This window comes from Pelophylax lessonae (genome assembly GCF_965119305.1).
Source record: "Pelophylax lessonae genome assembly, chromosome: 8".
In the NCBI taxonomy this organism is placed as follows: Eukaryota; Metazoa; Chordata; class Amphibia; order Anura; family Ranidae; genus Pelophylax; species Pelophylax lessonae.
The window spans coordinates 225,983,010-226,007,590 of NC_138775.1; the positions used below are offsets into that span (position 1 = coordinate 225,983,010).

Here is a 24,581-nt window from a genome sequence, read left to right on the forward strand (position 1 = left end):
CACGTCAGGTGCGACGTGCTTGGAAGCTGCCCAAGACGTAGCGACACTTCTTGTACAGTGAGCTGTAATCGCCTCTGGAGGAGCCAAGCCCTTTGCTCTATACGCCCATTGGATAGCCTGAACGATCCACGCAGCCACTGCTCTGGAAGATGCCCGCATTCCTTTCTTTTTGCCATGTAGCAGAACGAAAAGGAAGTCCGATTGGCGGAAGGAGGATGTGGCCTCCAAATATTGACTTAGAGTGTTGCCCACGTCTAGAGGATGGACTGAAGAATTCTCATCAGTTCTGAAGGTGGGAAGAACTATCTCAGCATTTTCGTGGAAGACAGAGGTCACTTTTGGATTTGACCCTAGCATAGGGATAAGGACCACCCTGTCTTGAAAAAAGGTCAAAAAAGGTTCTTTGTGACCCAGATTGTGTATCTCGGAGACCCTCTTAGCAGAGGAAATAGCCACCAAAAAGGCTGTTTTCAACGTAAGTTCCTTGACAGACATGGAAGCAACATCCTTTGAAGAAAAAAAGTCCAAAACTAAAGGAAGATCCCATTTTGGGAATCTTGGCCTTCTCTGAGGCCTAAGCCTGACTGCTCCCTTAAAAAATTGCTGGATCAGATGATGACTTGCCCACTGAATTCCGGTAAAGGCTGAAATGGCGGATACTTGCACCCGGAGAGAACTAACCGAGAGGGGCAGATCCAGACCAGACTGCAAAAAACTTAAAATCTGCTGAACAGTAGGCGTACCTACTGGACCTGACCCCTGGGCCTGATGACTCATGAACCTGGCCCATATCCTTTCATATACCCTGTTGGTGCTGGGCCTTCTTGAACTCATGAGAGTCGGAATCACCTCCTCTGGACATCCGAGAGCTTCCAACCTCCCCCTCTCAAAAACCAAGCCCTGAGGTGCAGCCGTGCAGGGCAAGGGTGCAGAGTAGGACCCTGAGACAGAAGGTCCGACCTGAGAGGTAGAGGGATTGGATCCCTGAAGCTCAGAAGGGACAGCAGGGGAAACCATGGCCTGTTGGGCCAGAAGGGGATTATTGCCACGATCTCTACTTCCTCCATCTTCAGTCTCCGCAGGAATTGGAGTACTATTGGCACTGGTGGAAAGGCATAAGCAGACTGGAAGTCCCACCTGTCCGTGAGGGCATCCACTCCGAAAGCTTGAGGATCTCTGAATCTCGTGTAGTACTTCCGAAGTTTCCTGTTGCGTGGACTCGCAAACAGATCCACTTCGGGTGAAATCCCCAGAGATAACACCCAGTTGAACACCTCTTGGTGGAGGGACCACTCGTTGTTGTCTAGTTGGAAACGAGATAGGAAGTCTGCCTCCACATTCAACACTCCCGGGACAAAGACCGCTGAGAGATTGGCCAGATGATGCTGAGCCCATGTCATGATCGGTTCTGTTTCTTGGAGGAGAGACATACTGCGTGTTCCTCCCTGCCTCTTGACATAAGCCACTGCCGTGGTGTTGTCCATCCTTAACAGCACTGAAGCCCCCTGTGTTAGATGGTGAAAAGCCTGGAGTGCTTTGAGGGCGGCTCGAAGTTCTAAAACGTTGGACACTACTCCGTGACCTGGGAAGTTCCATCTGCCTTGTGCCACTTCGGTCAGACAGTGGGCTCCCCAACCGGTATTGCTGGCATCGGAGGTTATCGTTACCCAGGAAATCGGAGCGAATAAGTGGCAGTTGGTCAGATTTGTACGGCGTAACCACCAGGGAAGGCATCCCTTCATGAATGGAGTCAGGTGAATAACCTGTGACAAATTCTCCGTCGTCCACTGTTGGAGAAACCCCTTCTGGAAGGGTCTCAGCTTTCACATAGCCCACTTCACCATAGGCGAGGTGGCTACAAGCGTCCCTACTACCTTTAGACACTGGCGAGCAGTGAGACGAGAGGCAGCGAGAGCGTGAGACACCCTGCTCTGAATTACAGGAATTTTCTCTTCTGGCAGGGAAATGGTGCACTTCACCGTGTTGAACAGTGCCCCGAGAAACACCAGCGACTGCGTAGGCACCAGATGGCTCTTCTCTAGATTCAGAATCCAACCGAATTCCTGAAGAGTCAATGTCACTTGCTCCAGATGTAAGAGTAACTGATGTCTGTCCTGGGACAGAAGGAGAAGATCGTCCAGATAATGATGCAATCTGATGCCTCTGGTCCTGATGAGAGCCACAACTGCCAGCAAGGTCTTGGAGAACGTGCGAGGCGAAGTTGAGAGCCCGAAGGGAAGACACGTAAATTGCATGTGGGCATGACCTACAGCAAACCGGAGAAACTGATGGTACTCTTTTGCCACAGGAACGTGGAAGTATGCGTCTTTTAGATCGATCGATGCCAACCAATCTCCTGGAAGGATCGAATGTTGAATGGTGACTAGGGACTCCATTTTGAACCTCTCTTGACGGATAGACCTGTTGAGATATGTGAGGTCTATTACCGGACGCCAGGTGCCGTTCTTCTTCTGAACGAGAAACAGAGGTGAATAGACTCCCAACCCTCGTTCTGCCTCGGGAACTGGCACAACAGCTCGCTGAACCAGTAAGGAGTCCACGTAGGCGAGAAGAATTTTCTTTTTCTCTGCCGAAAGAGGAAGTGAGGTTGCGACAAACCTGGGTTTGGGAACGTTGTCGAACGCCCACGAATGTCCCTGGGACACGATGTTTAACACCCAGGGATCCTGGATCGAGGCCGCCCAGACATCCCGAAATTGGAGCAACCTGGCCCCTACCGGGAAGGCCTGGACGGGCCCAACCTCAAAAGGATTTGGTGGCCTCCCGGTCACCAGACGAAGAGCCTTTAGGGCCTTTCTGGAAGGTGGATTGCCTTGATTTCCAACCTCTTCCGTAAGACTTGCCTGGTCTGTAGCTGCGTGCTTCCCTGGCACGATTGGTAGTTTGTCTTCTCGGGAAAGAGCGCTTCTGAGCGCCTGGGTGTTTATCCTGAGGGAGGAACCCAGATTTTCCACCCGTGGCCCGAGTTATGGCTGCATCCAATTTGTTCCCAAAGAGGGAAGAACCCTCAAAGGGAATTCGGCACCACGCCTGTTTGGAAGCAGCATCAGCGACCCAAGGCCTAAGCCAAAGGGCGCGTTTAGCCGTAACCGAAGCCAGCATAACTCGAGCCAAAAGGCGAATGGTGTCTAGAGACGCCTCCCCCAGAAAACCCGCAGCCATCTTCAGCTCCTGGATTGGGGAGCTCTGGAGCACTTCTTCCGAAACTCCTCCAAGAGTGCCCCTCGAGGGCATTAATCCAGACTTCCATGGCCTTTGAAATTGTAGCCAAAGCCAAAGCTGGCTTACAGGCCATGCCGGCCGAAAGATATGCTCGTTTAAGGTCAGCGTCGATCCTCCTATCCAACGGATCCCTAAAAGAGGCTGTATCCTCCATTGGAAGGGTGACATGCTTGACCAAACGCATCACAGCTGCATCCACACTTGGGGAAGATTCCAGGTACTTCACCTTTTCCTGTTTAAATGGATACAGCTTTGCCATTTTTGTGGTCAGAGAATTTTTCCTTTCCACTTTGCTCCACTCTTCTGTAATTATATCTCCCAGCTCCCCTAGAAATGGAAAGTCCAAGCGCTCTTTGCATAGCTGCTTGAAATATTTTCGTTGTTTTGGGGAGGAGACAGCTGGATCTTCCCATTCAAGGGCTTCTCTCACCGCCTTCACTAGAGGGGAGACATGGCTGAACTCAAATCCTGAACCGGAGTCATCTGAATCAGATTCGGACTCTGACGGAAGGATAGAAGGATGGCTGGGCTGGGAGGACTCAAAAGGATCCTGAACCAGAAGATCTCTTTCCGGAGAGCGGGATGGCCCTGCAGAAGTACTTGGCTTTTGTAACTCAGCCAGAGAGTCTTTGAGGACTCTGCGTACCACTTCCTCAATATGATGGTCCGACTTCTCCCTTTCACCCGTAGCTTGGGCATAACAGGGTTTACACAGAGAGGAACCATCTGTTACTATGGTATCACATCCCCAGCATTTCTTCCCGTGCGGGCGATCAGAACGGCCATGATGTGTTGAACCAGAAGTTTCGCCATCACGTCCCCTACTATGGGGGGAATTGCGTCTGGACCTGGATGAGGAGTGCCGGTGATGCGACTTTGAACGTCTATCATCTCTGCGTTCATTAGGCTGCTGATCAGACCTAGAAGAGCTAGAGATAGAAACATGTAGAGGTATATAAGAGAAACACCGAGAGATTCCCCCCCCCCCTTAAATGCCCAGCACATACCTGGTATGAGCGGGCTGGCCACTAGGGGGCGGAGAAGCGTCCATGTCACAACAATAGAGGGCAAAAACACTCTTCCTACAGCGAGATACAAAAGACACACTGTACCAAAAATACTAAAGGGAAGAGAGAACTGCCAAAAGATCCTTTAAAAATGCGAATCTTACCTGAATCACGCTAGTCAGAGTCTGGGGGAGGCTGTATCAACGCTGCCGACCTTCCCACCAGCTCTGACAAACACAGGCTTTAAATATGCCGCCTTGCGGCCGCCAAACGTTACCGCGCATGCGCAAGTGACGTCACGCGTCATCCCCACGCATGCGCACCGAATCCTGTGCCCGACGGCTACCGCGCATGCGCAGAAGCGCCGCGCAACCCGGAAGCGGCGGCCGCAAACGCGGCCACGGCAAGACCGGGAGCCGCCGGGCACCGATAACAGGGGCAAAAACGCTGACTCTGAAAAGTGACACTCAGCTACAGAACCCACACTCAACCAAGCCACAGTAAGTACCTAAGACACTGACAAATAGTAAAAACGAAGTAAAAAGAGGTCCCATAACAGGGCTTACCACCCTGCCCAGAGCAGAGAAGAGTCCCAGAGGCGCACCACCGGTCCATATCTTCGGGCAAATTTAGGCCACCCGCGGCAGCAGGGCTCTCTCGGCCAGACCCCCAGGCTCCTGCAAGGGGGTTTCTTCCATTGCCCCCTCCATACCCTGCTAATAGCCAGGGCTTAGCGGAGACTCTACGACCCCTTCTGCTCCAAAGTATAGGACTGGAATAGTAGGAACATAACACCGTATGTATGAGGAGGACGAAAAAAGAACACTGATGCTGAAAGGGAGCAAAGATTTATGGGAGTGGGGTCCTATGAGGTAGGAGAGGAGGCGGGGCCTACCCAAACGTATGCTGCCATGGAGTCTGTCAGGAAAATGATGTTATGCTGCACTATTCTCCTCCAGCAAGCAGAGGGAGAGCTAAAGCCAAGCATGCCCATAGTCTTCTATGCAGAGTGCTTAGAATCCTGGGAGTGGTAGTCTGAGAAGGCAGCCATATAATGGGACGAATAGACTCCTTACACTACAGATCCCAATAAGCACTGTGCAGTAGGAGGAGTGGAGATATTTTTATTTTTAATAAACTGCCTGGGAAAGTTCTTCCTCTTGGCACCAAGGGAGGTAGAGAGAGAGAGAGCACACTTGTCTGGATATTTGCCTGCCAGCAGAAGATCATACCAGCTGGGATCCAAGCTTGAGAGTGTAGACCCCCGGGGGTAGCTCAGCTCAGCACCGCCCACATCACAGCTGCTGCAGAGAGAACGGAGCATCCATTCACCCTTTAATTCCCACCACTGATTACCAGAGGATTTCCTGGGAGAGACCGAAGGGCCCCCCCTTCTTCAGCAAGAGTTCACTGCAGAATCCCGGGGACTGGTGAGAGGGCAATTCACCCCTTGCTGGTTCTGCTAGCCGGGAACTGAGCCACTGAGAACAGGACAGCAAGTTTACCCAATCCATACCGCACTAATGCAGCACACTATAGCACACTTATTCCAAACCTAGACTTGACTTTTACCAATATTGTACCTATACTGCATGCATTAAAGGACTCAATAATAGCCAGCAGAAGGACATGTCAAAGGACTGCCCCATCTTTAATAAATATTCTACAACCCCTCTTTGTTCCCCTGCCCTCTCCACTACCATCCTCCGTTTCTTTTGGACAGTGAATACCCAGTTGGTCTAAGGCTAGCATCGCTGCCTTAAATGCTCTCTGGCAGTATAGTTCCAGCGCGCGGTAGAATAAACTTTACTACTGTCAACAACAATAATAGACTTTGCGCTGCTTCCATATACACAATCATATTTGCTAAATTATATATGCCTAAATATATAAAGTGCCAGTGCGTTTAAAAAAATAAATAGTCCATCAGTGCAAAACCAAGTGCAAGTGTTGGTGATTTTTTTTCTTGTGAATATCCAAGGTGCCACTCTGTGCTTCCCACCTGTATTACCCACTCACTAACAGTATGATTCAAAAAAGCATGGTATCTATCCTGTGGCAATTAGATGGGTGGATGGGTATAATTCCTTCCTTCTCCTTCAATTTCAGGGTCCTCAGCATTGTTGTAGTATGGAAACCAATAAAGAGAAAGATTTCCATAGCATAATACTGTATGATTTATTAAATGATTTAACCACTTAAGCCCCGGAAGATTTTACCCCCTTCCTGACCAGGGCCTATTTTGCGATTCGGCACTGCGTGATTTTAACGGACAATTGCGCGGTCGTGCGACGCTGTACCTAAACAAATTTAACGTCCTTTTTTTCCCACAAACAGAGCTTTCTTTTGGTGGTATTTGATCACCTGTGCGATTTTGTGATCATGCGCTATAAACAAAAAAAGAGCATCAATTTTGCAAAAATAACAATATTTTTCACATTTTTTATATAAAATTCCCCCAAAAAAATGTAAAAATCTAAATTTTTTAACATTTTCGGCCAATTTGTTTTATGCTACATATGTTTGGTAAAAAAAATCGCAAAAAGCATATTTTGATTGGTTTGCGCAAAAGTTATCGCGTTTACTAACAAAGGGAAAGATTTTTGTCATGTTTGTTGTTTTTTTTTTAACGCGTAATGGCAATCTGCGATTTTTTTTTGCGGTACTGCGACATTGCGGCGGACAGATCGGACCCTTGACTGACATTTTTGACACTTTTGGGGTTACCAGTGACATTACTACAGTAATCAGTGCTATAAATATGCACTGTTACTGTAAAATTACACTGGCAGTGAAGGGGTTAACTTTTTTGAGAGGGAGGGGTTATGTGTGTCCCTAGGGGCGTGATTCTAACTGTGATTGGCTGTGGCTTGAGGGGTAGGAACAGTGATCAACGGTCCTACATAGTAGAACCGTATGATCACTATTCCTACACAGGGGAGAATGACAGGCGGCTTGTTTACATTAGCCGCCTGCCTTTCTCCCTCTCCACCGACGATCGTGAGTGACTGGCGGACGATCGGGTCTGCCGGTCACACGTGTGGGGGGGTGGAGCGGGAGCGCGCCTCAACAGAGCGGGAGCGCGCCTCGACAGAGCGCGCTTGCTCCCGAGACCCTCACAGGCTAGCGACGTAGTACTACGTCGCTTTGCCTGTGAGAGGCCGACCGCCGCAGTAAATAGTCGTGCTGCGGTCGGCAAGTGGTTAAAAGCAATTACACTTACAAAGGTTAAAAAAATGTAAGCATGTGTATAGGCCAGGATAGCATTCGCCACGCATTCCAATTACTGGATACGACCTCATTAACTCATCACACTTGATGTGTTTCGCCCCTCCCACTGTGCACCTTCAGAAGCAATTTTTTCAACAATGGAACTTTGTAGGGGCTTCTTGTCAATAGCTTGGCTTCGCATAGGCAACTTCTAATTGTTATGGTACTCACAGGTAAGTTTAGACCTTCTTTGATCACACTGGAGCTTATCATTGGCCATTTACCATTTTTGCCATTTTGGCTATTATTCGATCCATTCGAATGGTAGTTTTCTGTTTTCTTCCACATCTTTCTGGTTTGGTTGTTATTTTAAAGCATTTGAGATAATTTTAGCTGAGCAGCCTATCAGTTTCTGCACTTCTTTATATGTTTTCCTCTCTCCAATCTCCATTTTACTCAGATTTTCAGAGAGAAATGCAATATACCCAGCATGTACAATATTTGCTGCCTTCGTCCTTTACCACCTCTCACTGCACATAAATGGCCAGGTGGGAGCCTCCTCCTCCTGAGTGGACGTTTCTGAACGTCCTTCAGAAGAAGGGAGATCACACGGCCGCGTGCCTGCACAGCTGCGCAATCCCAGTGTGCCTGTGTCCCCCGGACACAGTGTAACACCGCTTGGCAGGAAGGCTCTGTGATTGGCCCTCCTGATCACATGATGGCTGTGTCCAATCACAGCCGTCATGTAATGTCAACACAGCCATTGTAACGGTGATCAGCTCTGCTTCTCCTCACGCAGAGCCTGTCAGTGAGGAGAAGAAGAGCGGATCTGTGCTGGGGATCAGTGAGTTTTGAGCTGTTTTACTGCTTTTTACACACTGACCTCCAAGCGAGTTTCCCTGAAAACAGTGTCCCCCCAACACCGTGAAAACACCTGTCACACATATGTCCCAGTACAATAATCTGTTACAGTGAACATCTCGCACATTTGTCGGTGATAATCTGCCACATCTGTCTGTGATCATATGGTGCACATCATCTGTCAGTGATCATCTGCCACACCTGTCTGTAATCATCTGCCACACCTGTCTGTGATCATCTGGCACACATCTGCTAGTGATCATCTGCCACATTTGTCTGTAATCATCTGCCAGTTCTGTCTGTGATCATCTGGCGCACATCTGCCAGTGATCATCTGCCACATCTGTCCGTAATCATCTGGTGCACATCATCTGCCACATCCCAGTGTACAAAATCTGTCACACATCTGTCCCAGGAATCATCTGCACTCATCTGTCCACATGGCTAAAAAAAAAATTCCATATACTCCAGAGTATGTCAGACAAAAGTAGCGGGGAACTCTCTCCGTCAGACTCGGATAGCAAGTATGATGAACCAGTAGAAAGCAGTGGTTCTGAAATGGAAACTGAGGAGGACAAAATCCAAACAAAGAGGCTCAGGAGATTTGGGCAGGCACAGGCATCCACCAACAGCGCAACAAATCCTGAGGCATCCACCAGCAGTGAAATAAATCCTGTGGCATCAACCAGCAGCGCAGCACTCCAAGATTTTAGGAAAGCATCCACCAGCAGTTCTGCAAGTCCTTGTGCAGTGGCAAGCACAAACAGGGCAACATTCCTAGATGATAGGCCAGATGCTAGTAACAGGGCGTCCCCTCCACAATGAGGCAGGGCCCATAGTAGCCTCCCGGATGTATTATTCTACCCTACACGGCTGCCTGATACTTCGGCAGAACCTGTAATTCCCCCTTTTACAGCACAGCTAGGCCCTCAAATACAATTAGAAAATGTAACCCCACTTTATTATTTTCATTTATTTTTCACGGATGAGCTGCTGAACTACATCGTGGAGCAGTGTAATCCGTACACCAGCCAACATATTGCCAGCAATCCCGATTCTTTTTATGCCCGCACTTTGTTTGGAAACCCCTCACCATGGAAGAATTAAATTTTACTTGGACTAACCCTCAACACGGGGCTGATAAAAAAAACACATGATCTCCATTCCTACTGGCCTACCCAACCTATCCATCATATGCCAGTCTACTCCTCTTTGATGACCAGAACCCATTACGAAATAATGAGATTTTTAAACTTCAACAACAATGTCCAGTGCCTCCCTCGAAATCATCCTGATTATGATAAATTATTCTGAATTCAGCTCCTAATCAATTTTTTTTGCTCCACCTTCATGCAAATGTTTACCACTGACATAAATATCAGTAGTCCACTTCCCCGGAAGACTTGGCATCAAGCAATACCTCCCCAGTAACGGGCCAATAATGGGGTAAAATTTTACAAGGCATGCGACAGGGCCATGGGTTACACATATGATTTTAAAATTTATGGACAGCCAGCTAACCCTCCCTGGATGCCTTACCTATATGGGGACAAGTGGCACAATTGTCTGGCAGCTAATAGAACCACTGTTTTGGGAAGGGTTACCATCCATGTGTAGACAATTTCTACACGAGTCTCCCACTTTTCCACCATCTCTATCTAAAGAATACTGTGGCCTGTGGAACAGCACGGTCCAACTGCAAGGGCTTCCCACAGAGATTGGTCACCAAGAAATGTAATCGTTAGAAAAAAGCCAGTATGTGGAATGAAGGGGTACTAGCTCTAAAGTGGAGAGATAAAAGAGACGTCTACATCCTTTCCACAATACATGATGACACCTTGGTGGAACTTCAGAAAAGACAAGGTCCCGTCCAGAAGCCAAAATGTATAGATTAATAGAACCTATTCATGGGGGATGGATATGAACGACCAGCTGATGCAGCCATACTTGGCCACCAGGAGATCACTTTTTGGTATAAGAAAGTAGCCATTTATTTGATTCAACTAGCCCAAATCAATTCATATGTCATTTTTTCCAAGTGCACCCAAAGATCCCTAACCTATCTAAAATTTCAAGAGGACATTATCACAGCCCTTCTCTATCTCCATTGCCATGCCCCTGAACAAACTCCCTGGTTTTACCTCCCTCGTGCTGGGACCTGGATGTACATTTGGCATGCTCTGTGATTTACATTCAATGGTAAGCATGATTGTGACAGTTTGTCTACAGATGATAGGGGGATTATGTATTTATGTATGGTAGTCTTGATGCTATTATTGTATGTATAATTCTCCCCTTATTTTTCTGTGTGTATAGTATCTAGAAACAGTGTTGTGACTCCAGTATACAGTCCCTGAAGAAGCCAACATGAGAGCTTTTCAGCCTCGGCGAAACATGTAGGACTTATCAAGTCACATTATACTGGCTCCACATTTCTGTTGATGCATTTGATTGTTGTCACCCTGTACATGCTTACAACCATGTTTTTAATATTTTATATGTACTGATATGTTATTGTTCTTTTTTCTATAAAGCATTAAAGTTTTTATGAATTAAGTATTGATTACTATTGACTTTTCCACAGCCTTAAAAGTCCCATCTTTATAGTGTGTATATTATTTACGACTATCACACTGACCTACCTTTTTATAACCTGTATAATAATAATCATTTCTATTCACTTCCTGTATTGGAGATACAATAAGTATACCTTTTCAAAATGAGGTTGAAATGGACTTTTAGACATATGTCACTAAAAACAAGGGTCTCCACAGGAGAATGTTCATTATGTTTCTGTTCTAGTGACAGTTCAAAGTGTTGGCTTATGCCTTTACTTTCAGACCCAGTTCCAAAGGTCACTGGGACATACTGTATATAGAAGGAAAAATCTCAGTCAAAAAAATCTTACACAGTCAGCAAAAAAAATCTGATGGGGTTCTAAGCCTTCCCTATTCTATTCAAAACATAAAGAAAAAAAGTTGGCTATAAATATTATTTACCTAAGTATTTCAGGGGCCTTTTGTCGACTTGGTGGGTTGTCACTCTGTAAAATGAAAACACACGGCATGAAAAATATACCCAAAACTTTTATAACAATCTGTTTGTGCTAACTTTGATCACAAATAAATTAGAAAAACATCCCTGCTATCAACTAAACTGCACTTGCTCCCACTTTAAATCCGTGAAAGAATTACACATATAAAAGAATGGGAATTCTTTACAAAATTTGTGTTCACAGCATTCCCATAAATCAATTACAATACTTGAGGTTGCAACACTTAAAGCGGTAGTATCCCGCTTTTTGACACTTTTACCTACAGGTAAGCCTATAATAAGGCTTACCTGTAGGTACAAATAATATCTCCTAAACCGGCACGGTTTAGGAGATATTTGTAGTGCATGCAGCCGCTCGCGCGAGCGGCGCGTGCGCTCTGAAGGTCCGGGGGGACCTTCAATTATGTTTGCCGGGAGCTTGCTGGAAAATCACTCCCGCGCGCATGCGCGGGAGTGACGTCATTGCGGAAGACCCGGAAGAGACGGCGAGGGATCATGGCAGCGCCCGCAGCGATGTCCGGGGGTCCGTGTCGGGGCTTCGTTCTAAGGTAAGTTACACATAATGGGCTAGTATGCGATGCATACTAGCTCATTATGCCTTTGTCTTGCAGGTTTTTTTTTTTTTTTTTTTTTTAGGGTTTACAACCGCTTTAAATTTATTGGTGTCTTTAATACATTTGGTTGCACTGTTACAAAATGTATTATATAGCAATAAAAGTTATATACTTTTTTTCAAGAAAATGTGAGTTTTCTTTTATTCATATGCCTAGTCACTATGGATCTTAATAATTCCATAGCTGTCCTTTTATATGATTCCTTGTTAGGAAGTTTCAGCTGAGCTCCCATCCAGCATTTTATTTCTGGAGTTATTTAATATTTTATGCTTCTAATTTTAGTTGGCAAATTGGCACAACTCTAACAGACGGTGGGTGGATGAATGTAGAAGAGGATCTGATATTTACCTTATCGATCTTCTCTTATTCACACCTTATGAATCTCACCCATCCTCAGTACATACATACTGTATCTATGACAAGTTACCATGTTGCATCACCAGCACAGGCACCATTTAAATGGCACAATATTCACTAAAATAAGAATAATTCAACTATACCTGAGGCTGCAGGGGTGCAAAACCGGAGAAACTGTCTTTGTCAACCACAGAGGACACAACCTACGAAATAATGACATACAGCAAGCAATAAGTCCTCCATAGATACAAATACAGATCATTTATATAATTTATAATATCATAATGTACAGGTAACAGCACCATTCATACACAGAAAGTTGCACAACAGCACTATGGGACAAAATTAAAGGATATTCCCCTGGACCGTAAACCAGTAATATATTCAAAAATCTCCATAACAAGAATAAAACATTAAAAAGAGAGGAGAACCTGTGAAAATGAAAATTGACATTATTACAGCATTTGAACAGTGCGAATGGTAATAAACATACCGTAGATTTACCCAAATAGTCCTTCTTCTCCAATTGTTCCACAAGCTTCTCATTAGGGTGAAATAGGCGACCTTTTGGCATTTCTGTTAGTGGAAAAGCTTTTTGTCTCTGTGACATGAAAAATAGTAGAAGAAAATAGAGTTCAGTTCACTGATAATGTTGCTATGCTAACTTAACTTAATGATGAACTTTAGGCTGTTCCAAATAGCCAGGCACCCTTCAAAGGTCTATGAAAGAGGCAGATTCCAAAAAAAAGGAATATCCCCATGTAATAAGATTAAAACATTTTAGATAAATCAAAGAGATTATATATTAATCAACAGAAAAAATCTTGTGAAGACTAGTGATGTATGTTTAACCACTTGCCGATCGCTCACATGGGTACTACTGCGGCAAAGTGGTTTGTTATCGTCCAGCGACGTAGACCTATGTCACTGGACTCCCCCCCTTGTGGGCGGCGCGCGCGCGCCGCCGGAGGCTCGCTCCCACTGTATTCAGTTACAGCGGGAGTCGGGCAAGGGGAGGAGCGGCGGTGATCACCGCCGCTCTTCCCCGATCGTCGGGGATCGAGTGTGGAGATCTGCCCGCTTGTGTAAACAAAGCGGGCGGATCTCCTAAGTGACAGGCAAGGACAGATTGCAGGATTCAGCATAGCTGATCCTGCGATCTGTGCCTGTGGCACACAGTCCCCTCCCCCCACACATGTTAGTAAGCACCAGGCATACATTAACCCCTTGATCACCAATAAAAGTTAACCCCTTCCCTGCCAGTGTCATTTTTACAGTAACAGTGCATATTTATAGCACTGATTACTATAGTAATGTCACTGGTACCCCCAAAAGTGTCAAAAATGGCAGTCAAGGGTCCGCCGCTCTGTCCGCCGCAATGTCGCAGTCCCGCAAAAACAATCGCAGATCGCTGCCATTACTAGTTAAAAAAAAAACAATAAAAATGACATAAATTTCCCGTAGTTTTTTGCGCAAAAATATGTAGCAGAAAACAAATTGGCCTAAAATGTTAAAAAAAATAGATTTTTCCATTTGGGGGGGGGGGGGGATTTCATATAAAAAAATTTGAAAAATATTGTTATTTTTTCAAAATTGTCGCATTTTTTTGTTTATAGCGCAAAAAGTAAAAATCGCACAGGTGATCAAATACCACCAAAAGAAAGCTCTATTTGTGGGGAGAAAATGGACATACATTTAACTTGGATACAGCATCGCACGACCGCGCAATTGTCCGTTAAAATAATGCAGTGCCGAATCACAAAATATGGCCTGGTCAGGAATGGGGTAAAATCTTCCAGTCTTAAAGCGGTTAAAAATACGCTCATTGAGAATTTTTTTGTCAAAGGCATGTAGCTAAATACATTTTGGCCTAAATATATGACAAGAATTTAATATATTGGATATTTTTTAACTATCAAAGTAGAAAAATATTGTTATTTTTTCAAAATTGTCCATTTTTTATTAATATCGCAAAAAATAAAAATCGCACAGGTGATTAAATACCACCAAAAGAAAGCTCTGTTTGTGGCGAAAAAAAAGGACGTAAATTTCGTTTAGGTACGGCATTGCATGACCACACAATTGTCAGTTAAAGTCGCACAGTGCCGAATCGCAAAAAGTGGCCTGGGCGTAAGACAGCAAAATCCTCCGGTGGTGAAGTGGTTAAACCTTATGTAAATGACCAGTTAAAATGTTACACTACTTAAAGCTGAATTCCAGAATGTAGGAGCCTAATTGCATGCAAAACTATCCCACCTACATAAACATTACATGCTCAACTGCCTGTTTTTTTCTATTATTATTATTATGTGGTCTAAAATACAATAAGACCCCGTTCACACTGGGGCGAGCCGACTTGTGGTGGCGACCTGTGAAGTCAATGCAGGTCGCTCCAGGTCGCCCCAAAGAAGCTCCGGACCCTTTTTCTAAGTCGGAGCGACTTGTGGCGCTCCTATTAGAACGGGTCCACAGCTTCTCTATGGCAGGCGACCTACGGCGACCTGTCAGGCGACCAGGTCGCCTGACAGGTCGCCCCAGTGTGAACGGGGTCTAAACGACTAAAAATGTCAATCACAGGACCATGGGAGTTCTTAACTTCTTCTACACAACCTTGGCCAGCAGCAAAAATAATACAGCACCCACATATCACACAGCTTTATTGTGTGTCACCACTGTGGGAATATATGTACAATCATTGCCACTTCCTCAGTGGTGGGAAATTCAAAAACCTTCTTACCACCTCTTACAATGCCCACAATGAATGCAGCTAGCAAAAAATGATCCTCTACACTCTGATCCATACCTACAGTATATCCCCTGCAAAATAATACATACCAGGATTTCTTGCATTGCTCTTTCTATCTTGGTGCCATGCCTTGGTTCTACCTTCTGACTGAGGGCCAGAATGAGATTCTCTTCTGCTTTTGCCCAGTTCCCCACTTTCACATGTCCTAGTGCAACATTATATAATATCTGGAAGATAAATGTCACCAAGTCAGAGCAAATCTGAGAAAAGCAATATCACAAAATTACTTTTCAGTGATAATTTATTGGGGTTTATTGGGGTTCTCCTCAGTTCAAACCACTCTTGTCTGTTGGTAGAGTTGCTAGTCATTTGGCTTCCACAGTATATTAGATCCTGTGAGTGTCAAAGGCAACATTATTACATTATCGTTATTCAGACAGCAGATTGAGCAACCTGTCCACATACTGTATATATAAAAAAACAATCAAATATACAGTATCTCACAAAAGTGAGTACACCCCTCACATTTATGTAAATATTTTATTATATAATTTCATGTGACAACACTGAAGAAATGACACTTTGCTACAATGTAAAGTAGTGAGTGTACAGCTTGTATAACAGTGTAAATTTGTTATCCCCTCAAAATAACTCAACACACTGGCAACAAAAGTGAGTACACCCCTAAGTAAAAATGTCCAAATTGGGGCCAAATAGCCATTTTCCCTCCCCGGTGTCATGTGACTCGTTAGTGTTACAAGGTCTCAGGTGTGTTAAATTTGGTGTTATCGCTCTCACTCTCTCATTCTGGTCACTGAAAGTTCAACATGGCACCTCATGCTGAAGAACTCTCTGAGGATCTGAAAAAAAAAAAGAATGGCTGTTCTACATAAAGATGGCCTAGGCTATAAGAAGATTGCCAAGACCCAGAAACTGAGCTGCAGCACAGTGCCCAAGACCATAAAGTGGTTTAAAAGTTCCACTCAGAACAGGCCTCGCCATGGTCGACTAAAGAAGTTGAGTGCACGTGCTCAGTGTCATATCCAGAGGTTGTCTTTGGGAAATAGACGTATGAGTGTTGCCAGCATTGCAAAGTGTCAATATTTTGTGTGGCCACCATTATTTTCCAGCCCTGTCTTAACCCTCTTGGGAGGAAAGACAAAAAAGAAAAAGAGGGGCGCACCTACCTAGTGCATTACCATAAAACCATTTATTTAAAATATTAAAAAGTGTACAAAGTACTCACAAGACTGGTGTGATACAACACACATCAACATAGCATATGCAATCTCCAAGGTAGCCTGGTCCCAAATGTGGCGAATGGACATGCAGATGGTCGCATGGGGCTGCTGTGGCTAGGCTGACGCGTTTCAGGGGCGAACCCCCTTCCTCAGAGCCAGAAAAAATGTTGTTTTATTAACCCTCTTGGGCATGGAGTTCACCAGAGCTTCACAGGTTGCTACTGGAGTCCTTTTCAACTCCTCCATGACAACATCATGGAGCTGGTGGATGTTAGAGACATTGCGCTCCTCCACCTTGCATTTGAGAATACCTCACAGATGCTCAATGGGGTTTAGGTCTGGAGACATGCTTGGCCAGTCCATCATTTACTCTCAGTTTGTTTAGCAAGGCAGTTGGGGTCTTGGATGTGTGTTTGGGGTTGTTATCATGTTGGAATACTGCCCTGCGGCCCAGTCTCTGAAGGGAGGGGATCAAGCTCTGCTTCAGTATGTCACAGTACATGTTGCCATTCATTATTCCCTCAATGATTTGTAGCTTCCCAGTGTCGGCAGCACTCATGCAGCCCAGAACCATGACACTCCCACCACCATGCTTGACTGTAGGCAAGACACACTTGTCTTTGTACTCCTCACCTGGTTGCTGCCACACACGCTTGACACCATCTGAACCAAATACGTTTATCTTGGCCTCATGAGACCACAGGACATGTTTCCAGTAATCCATATCCTTAGTCTGCTTGTCTTCAGCAAACTGTGGGCTTTCTTGTGCATCATCATTAGAAGAGGCTTCCTTCTGGGACGACAGCCATGCAGACCAATTTGATGCAGTGTGCGGGGTATGGTCTGAGCACTGACAGGCTGACCCCCCACCCCTTCAACCTCTGCAGCAATGCTGGCAGCGCTCATACGTCTATTTCCCAAAGACAACCTCTGGATATATAATGCTGAGCACGTGCACTCAACTTCTTTGGTCGACCATGGCGAGGCTTGAGTGGAACCTGTCCTGTTAAACCGCTGTATGGTCTTGGCTTCCGTACTGCAGCTCAGTTAAAGGTCTTGGCAATCTTCTTATAGCCTAGGCCATCTTTATGTAGAGCAACAATTCTTTTTTTCAGATCCTCAGAGAGTTCTTTGCCATGAGGTGCCATGTTGAACTTCCAGTGACCAGTACGAGAGAGTGAGAGCGATAACACCAAATTTAACACACCTACCCCCCAATCCCCATTCACACCTGAGACCTTGTAACACCAACAAGTCACATGACACCAAGGAAGGAAAATGGCTAATTGGGCCCAATTTGGACATTATCACTTAGGGGTGTACTCACTTTTGTTGCCAGCAGTTTAGACATTAATGGCTGTGTGTTGAGTTATTACGAGGGGACAGAAAATGTACACTGTTATACAAGCTGTACACTCACTACTTTACATTTCTTCAGTGTTGTCACATGAAAATATATAATAAAATATTTAAAAAAATGTGAGGGGTGCAAGTGCATAGAGCACAATCACAACTCTAAAACAACTCAACTATAGATTGAATCACAGTGATTCTCCATAATAAGCCATTCTGTCACAAAACTCAGTCCAAACAAATAAAAATATCTATAGGTGAGTTTTTGCTAAACGATAAAGCTGTAGCAGCTAATTTAATTTTTCATACCACATGGAAACAAAGTTGCAGTTCTCTTAAAATGTACTCACAAACTACTGTTGACAGCTGGTTCTTTAGAGTTGTCACAAGCTGCTAACACAATTAAGAGGTGTAATCAAATTTTCATATTTTTGTACAAAATATTAAAAAAACATTTAACAACCATAAAATTGCAATACCACATACAATATATTACCAAAAGTATTGGGACACCTGCCTTTACATGCACATGAAGTTTAATGGCATTCCAGTCATAGTTTGCAGGGTTCAATATTGAGTTGGTCCACCCTTTGCAGCTAAAACAACTTCAACTCTTCTGGGAAGACTGTCCACAAGGTTCAGGAGTGTTTTTTGGGGAATATTTGGCCATTTTTTCAGAAATGCATTTGTGAGGTCAGGCACTGATGTGGATGAGAGAGTCTGGCTCTCCGTCTCCTCTCAAATTCACCCCAAAGGTGTGCTATCGAGTTTGAAGTCAGGACTCTGTCTAGGCCAGTCTAGTTCCTCCACCCTAAACTCGTGTCTTTATAGACCTTTCTTTGTGCACTAATGTGCAGTCATGTTGGAACAAGAAGGGGCCATCCCCAAACTGTTCCCACAAAGTTGAGAGCATGAAATTGTCCAAAATGTCTTGGCATTCTGACGCCTTAAGAGTTCCATTCACTGGAGCTAAGGGGCCAAGCCCAGCCCCTGAAGAACAATGCCACACCATAATCCCCCCAGCGCACAAAGCAAGGTTCATAAAGACATGGATGAGCAAGTTTGGGGTGTAGGAACTTGACAGGCCTGCACAGAGTCCTGACCTTAACTCCGATAGAACATCTTTGGCATAAATTATAGCGGAGACTGCGAGCCAGGCCTTCTTGTCCAACATTAGTGCCTGACCTCACAAATGCGCTTCTGGAAAAATGGTAAACATTCCCGTAGACACACTCATAAACCTTGTGGACAGCCTTCCCAGAAGAGTTAAAGTTGTTATAGCAGCAAAGGGTGGGCCAACTTAATATTGAACCCTACAGGCTAAGACTGGGATGCCATTAAAGTTCATGTGCATATAAAGGCAGGCGTCCCAATACTTTTGGTAATATAGTGTAGTTTTACCACCAGTCCCAGCTATATTTAAAAATGTTATTTCGGGTGTTAATGAGGGATGTGGTGTCCATGATGACATATCAATCCTTCTGAGGTTATTTAACTGCTGATCACACACATATGTTTCATAAATGTAAATACTTGTTTTCCTGATCTAGCACTTTTATCAAAGGCACACTTTCTCTCCACTTGGTGACAATCAAGAATAGAGCTAATCCAAAATTATACTGCTTCCACACTCCCCTCGGGCATGCTCTGCTCTGCAATAGTAGGGTAGACCTCATCCAGGCTTCTATACACCTCCATCCAGGTTCCTTTTCTGGTGTGCAGAACACAGACCTCACCCCAGGAATACACTGCAAAGTGCAACCAAGGAGCCATGGAATGAATGAATAGTACCCAGGAATACAAAATAAAACCTAATATTCATACTCATAAAAACATAATTAACAAAAGGTATTTTACAAGTTTGGACTTAGTTTTGTGAGAGGTTTCACAAGATATGAATATTTGGAATTAGAACAGTGCAATATATTGTTTAATAATTTGTTTATTATACCGTGTGTAGACTGCATAGCAGTAACCATTGATCTGGCCTTATATGGACTGCCACTATCGATTTAGATTTTTCAGATTTCCCTAGATGTAGAAGTATTGCAATCTTTGAAAAAGCAAGTGACAGACCTTTGGGGAAAAATGCAATCTGATAGTTCACTTCAATGTGTTACAATTAGAAAATATGATTTTTTTATTTTTAAGCACATAGGAATCAAGGTATTTTAGAATATACATGGGGGAGCAAGACAGTCCACTCCTCAAACATCTCAAAGAGATCATGTGAACAAATGCCAAGGCTTTAGGTCTGTGGGCAGCACCTGACCAAAGTCTGAAGCTGAACTTTTTCAGGATAAATCTCTCAGCCCTTCAATTACTATCCACTCCAATGAGACCATCTGCAGTGCTTTAAATTTACAGTTGAGCATAGGGCTAAATTGCAATAATTCTAAATGAGTCCTATAAACCCCATTAAACCAGGTGGAACTTGCAAAAGGCAAGCATATGCCTTCTTACTGTACATAATGACCATAACTGTTGTGACAAACCATTCGGCAGTATTACTGTATCTCACCTCACAGCTGTAGAGTTTATATGCCAAGCCTAGAATCTTGTAGTCAATCAATTGATTTCCTCTTAATTCTGTGAAGCAGCGAATATAGTCCTGAAGTGCTTCTTGATACCTGAATATAAATATATACCTAAATGTAATCTGGAAATGCATTCTGTGTACATGGAGTCATGGATTAGCTTGAATTATGTGTGTACAACAATGATTATCAATATCTACCACAAGCCTTTCAAAAAATATTGTTTTATGTTTTAAGTATTCTATAATTTTTGGCAAGAAAGGCTCTTACAATGTAATCTGTAGGTATTAGAAAAATTGGATTTTTGTCCTACCGTTAACATCAGAGAAAAGGATTTAATTGACCGACACAGCTCCAGAATCTTCTTGACCATTGGGTTATGCTATCCTTACTATCGATAGAGGCCAGAAGATCCCCTTGATAAAGGGATGCCACTACCGTGCGAATGGACTCCATCCGGATACCTTGTACCCGCACAAAAACGGTTTAAGGCCTTGAGGCCTAGATTGGACGAGGACGAACTTTGCCTTCCTTCCTGACAACAGTAAATAGGTTTAAATAAAACTCCTGAAAGCGTTCTGATTCCGGAACCAGTATAATGATCCCTTGAAAGAGTAAATCTTGAACCGTCCAAAGGAGACCTCGCAGGCGATCTGGAGACAAACGGAGGTTGGAAGAAAAGAACCTTGCCGGAGACAAAGACCAAAACTCGATCTTGTAACCGGACCGATTCAGCTCGTGGACCCACCTGTCATGAATCAAGGAGGTCCGGAAAAAAACAAAGACATCCCACCACCCCAGATACGGGTGGGGGCGCCCCTTTCAGGCAGAAGAGGGCTTGACTTCGGGTCTGGAGAGACCCGCTCTTAGTTTACCAGACCAGGGCCTCTTGGAACCTCTTGGGGTTCGAACGGAATTTAAACCCTTGTCCTGAGATCTTAAGGAACAAAAGGGCCGCTTGTGAGCTGAGAAGAAAGGCCCACGTTTGCGACGAGACTCCTTGCTCCTGATAGCCTGTGGGAGAAGAGTACTCTTCCCCCCTGTAAGACCCTTAATGATCTCGTCCATGGAAGCTCTGAACAGGCGATCTCCTACAAAGGGGAGATCCGACCGGACCGTCTTGGAAGCCTGGTCTGCAGACCAGTACTTGAGCCATATCATGCGCTGAAGGATCACCGCTGTTACAGATACCCTGCAGACTAAGGGAGCCGCAACCAGAGAGGCATCATAGATGAACTGTGATCCCCAGACCAACTGGTCCACCAACTCCGCGAGGTTAGGGGGAATCTGTTCGCCTTCCAAATCCTGGCGTAAAAGCTTTACCCATTCCATTAAGGTCTGGGAAACCAAAGTTATGGTAAACACCGATGTAAGGATGGAACCGGACATGGAAAAAAGATGTCGGACCAGAGATTCAGCTCTCTTGTCAAAAGGGTCTTTAAAAGATTGAGAATCCTCACCGGAAGAAGGGTGGCTTTATTTAACCTGGAAACCTGAGAATCCACCACAGGTGGTACTGTCCGTTTTTTAACAGGGACTCTTCAAAGGGATATATCTTAGCGAAACGCTTGTACACCCTGACAGTGCGTTCAGGGAAACCCCACTGACTCAATTTTGTCAAAATAGGCAGGAAAGGGGAATACCTTTTTTGCCTTTGAGGATTTGCAGGTACCAAAATGTACCGGCGTCTCCGACGCAGCAGCAGCTGCGTCCTCCAGTCTTAAAGTTTCCCGCACTGATTCAATCAGTGCATCCACTAGCACCTTTTCGTGCGCAGCCCGTAGTGGAAGTGGAATCATCCTCACTATCAGAGCACTCAGGGTGCATAGACGCAGACCCAGTAGGGATACTCGTGTCCACATTGGCCAGATCAACCTCAGAATCTGAGGAGACAGAAGATGCAGGTGAAGGCGGGGGTTGCCTTTTGCTCGTCCTGTTTTGCAGGACCATATCTACCATGGACACTAATGACTCTAGGACCGCTGTCATAGCAAACAGCACAGACTTGGATCCAGAGGGCCCCGCTACCTCTGAGAGGGGGTCAGGAGGTGAAACATTCTCCATGGACTCCATGGTTAACCCGGGGGCCACACTAGCAAAAATATAAAAAGCACTGCTAATCGACCCCCAACGTCTGTACAAGTGGCTCCACAAGTCCCAGCGCACCAAGTTGCTGCTATAGCAGAAAGAGGGAGAGCTGTTTGTATCCACAGCTACTCACCACCACCAACTCAGGTACAGAGCAGAACGCCAAGCTGCATGCCGTACGGCGATCAGAGAGAAGGAGGAAATCCAGGAAGTAACACTAGGAGGCCCACCGCTGAATCACCGCTCCATAGGCTTCAATAACATGGCCGCCTCTTAGTATAAATAGGATACAACAAGAAAAAGGCCGCCAAACTACACAAACATAGCCGCCGACATATACAGCAGCCATCCACGGCAAAATGGCAGCTCCACGCGGTGCCCACGTGGCTCCCGGGACCCCCAGAGGACCCCCAGAAACAGCTGGGCAGTAAGGAGGGGCCCTGGCAGGAGCCTCCACCAGGACCACCCCCCTAAAAAAAACGTGTGCTTAGCAGCAGGCGGCAAGCCCCCCTGGCCCCCATCACCCAATCGACACCCCCAAACAGACATTACATGTATGGCCACCCCTGGTGGGGGAGCTAGGTGTGGGTAAATGGGTGGTGGTCCCAGGGGGACCCCAATAAATGAGGGGGGATGCTATGCGGGAAGGAGGGGAACCCGGGTGTCCGACCATCCCTGGGAGGGGCCCACGTCCACCCCAAAAGGCCATCAGGGGAAGGGGGGACACTACTTACCACACCATGGAAACCGGGTGGGCACCACTCCAGGCAGACCACCGCATCATCGGAATAGGGGTGCTGCAGGCCAGAGGCACTATGTGACTCAGACCATGACCAGGTCTGTACATCCTCGCGAGACGTTTAACTCGCCGGCCAGCCCCCGTCCAATGGGGCTATGTCACGGCCGACCTAGCGTGGAGCTGAGGTCGGGTTGCACTTGCTGGCCGGACTGGGAGACCATAAGGATCTAGGATATCCAGTCCAACACCCAGTTCGGCAGTTGATTGTAGTTCTTACAGGAACAGAAAAATAATAAAAGAAGGAAGAAATTTAATTCAAAAAGGAAAATATGCCAGGACCAGAGATTCCAGCAGGGAACTAGGTCCTTACTCCTGACCAGGCAGAGTGCCTGAAGCAGGAAGTGGAAGTATATCCCCTGGGACTGCCCCATAGGCATGGTAAAGTTTTTTCCTGCCTAGTGTCCTAGTCCTGTACGGGGCAGCATAACCCAATGGTCAAGAAGATTCTGGAGCTGTGTCCGTCAATGAACGAAAGAGAAATGGAGATTTTTTTTATTTTTTTTTAAACAAACAATGCACACAATATTTTATATGCTCATACCTTTATTTGGGAAATAGTGATCTTTAGTGGCCTAAACCGCCTATCGGTGGGTGACACCTCTATGATATTTGGAAATATATACCCCAGCTATATGAAAGCTTAGAAGTGGTTTGCCAACATCCCTGTAAACTGAAGAGGCAGAACTGTGACTCTCTTGTCACACTTTTAGTAGCCTACAGGTACGAATCTGTAATATCCAAACCTAATCTACATGTGCAATATTTAATGTTTGTTTGAAATCTACTTACACTGTAAATGATAAAAACTTTTATGCAACTAATTTATACAATGTTTACTATGTTATGTAGGAAATCACAAATCTCCCCACTTTCAGACCCCTAAGAAAGGCCTGCGTGCCTGAAACGCGTCGGGTGGGAGGATTTCCTTCAAGAAGTCAACATATACCATTGAGTATATGCATCACCTTTTTTCTATTTTTCTTGAAATTACATTCATACATATTTTCTGTACAATTTATGTGACACTCTAGATCTATGTAAGATCCATTTTAAATTTTGTTAATAAAATCATTTAACTTTTATCTATTTGTGGAAGCGTGTTTGCCGGTAAAGTCCCACACCCTAGGGGGACCCCCCATTCTGCCTCTATGATATTTGGGTAGGCTGTGAGCTATAAATGGAGGAGTGCTGCTTGGGCCACTAGGGACTTTCTATATTTCTTATAATCCTCTAAATGCAGGTTTGCATTTGGGTGGTTACTGAGGAATTGAAATACTGCGGTAGTCCTTTTTCCCTTTACTCTCTTCCCTCTTTCTTCCCTTTTTGTTCTAGTCTGTTCTGGTTCTCTTTTAATCTATGGGATACTTTGCACTCAAATATTTAGGCTACAATGATGCCATAGCATTGGGCCAGTCATTGATATTTTAAATGCTTGCACACTGCTCACTAATATTTGTTTTATATAATCTAT

The 24,581-nt window shown here is 45.1% G+C and overlaps 1 protein-coding gene across 1 annotated transcript in view; it reads right to left on the reverse strand.

Annotated features, from left to right (window-relative positions):
• The window catches only part of NCF2 (neutrophil cytosolic factor 2), a 73,063-nt gene that overhangs the window by 42,820 nt on the left and 5,662 nt on the right, over nt 1-24,581 (reverse strand). The window contains exons 3-7 of the mRNA XM_082265529.1: nt 20,208-20,316; nt 15,182-15,319; nt 12,840-12,947; nt 12,490-12,549; nt 11,321-11,364 (exon numbers count right to left, since the gene is read on the reverse strand). Of these exons, the coding sequence (XP_082121655.1) occupies nt 11,321-11,364; nt 12,490-12,549; nt 12,840-12,947; nt 15,182-15,319; nt 20,208-20,316 (459 nt within the window). The remainder of the gene's footprint in view (nt 1-11,320; nt 11,365-12,489; nt 12,550-12,839; nt 12,948-15,181; nt 15,320-20,207; nt 20,317-24,581) is intronic.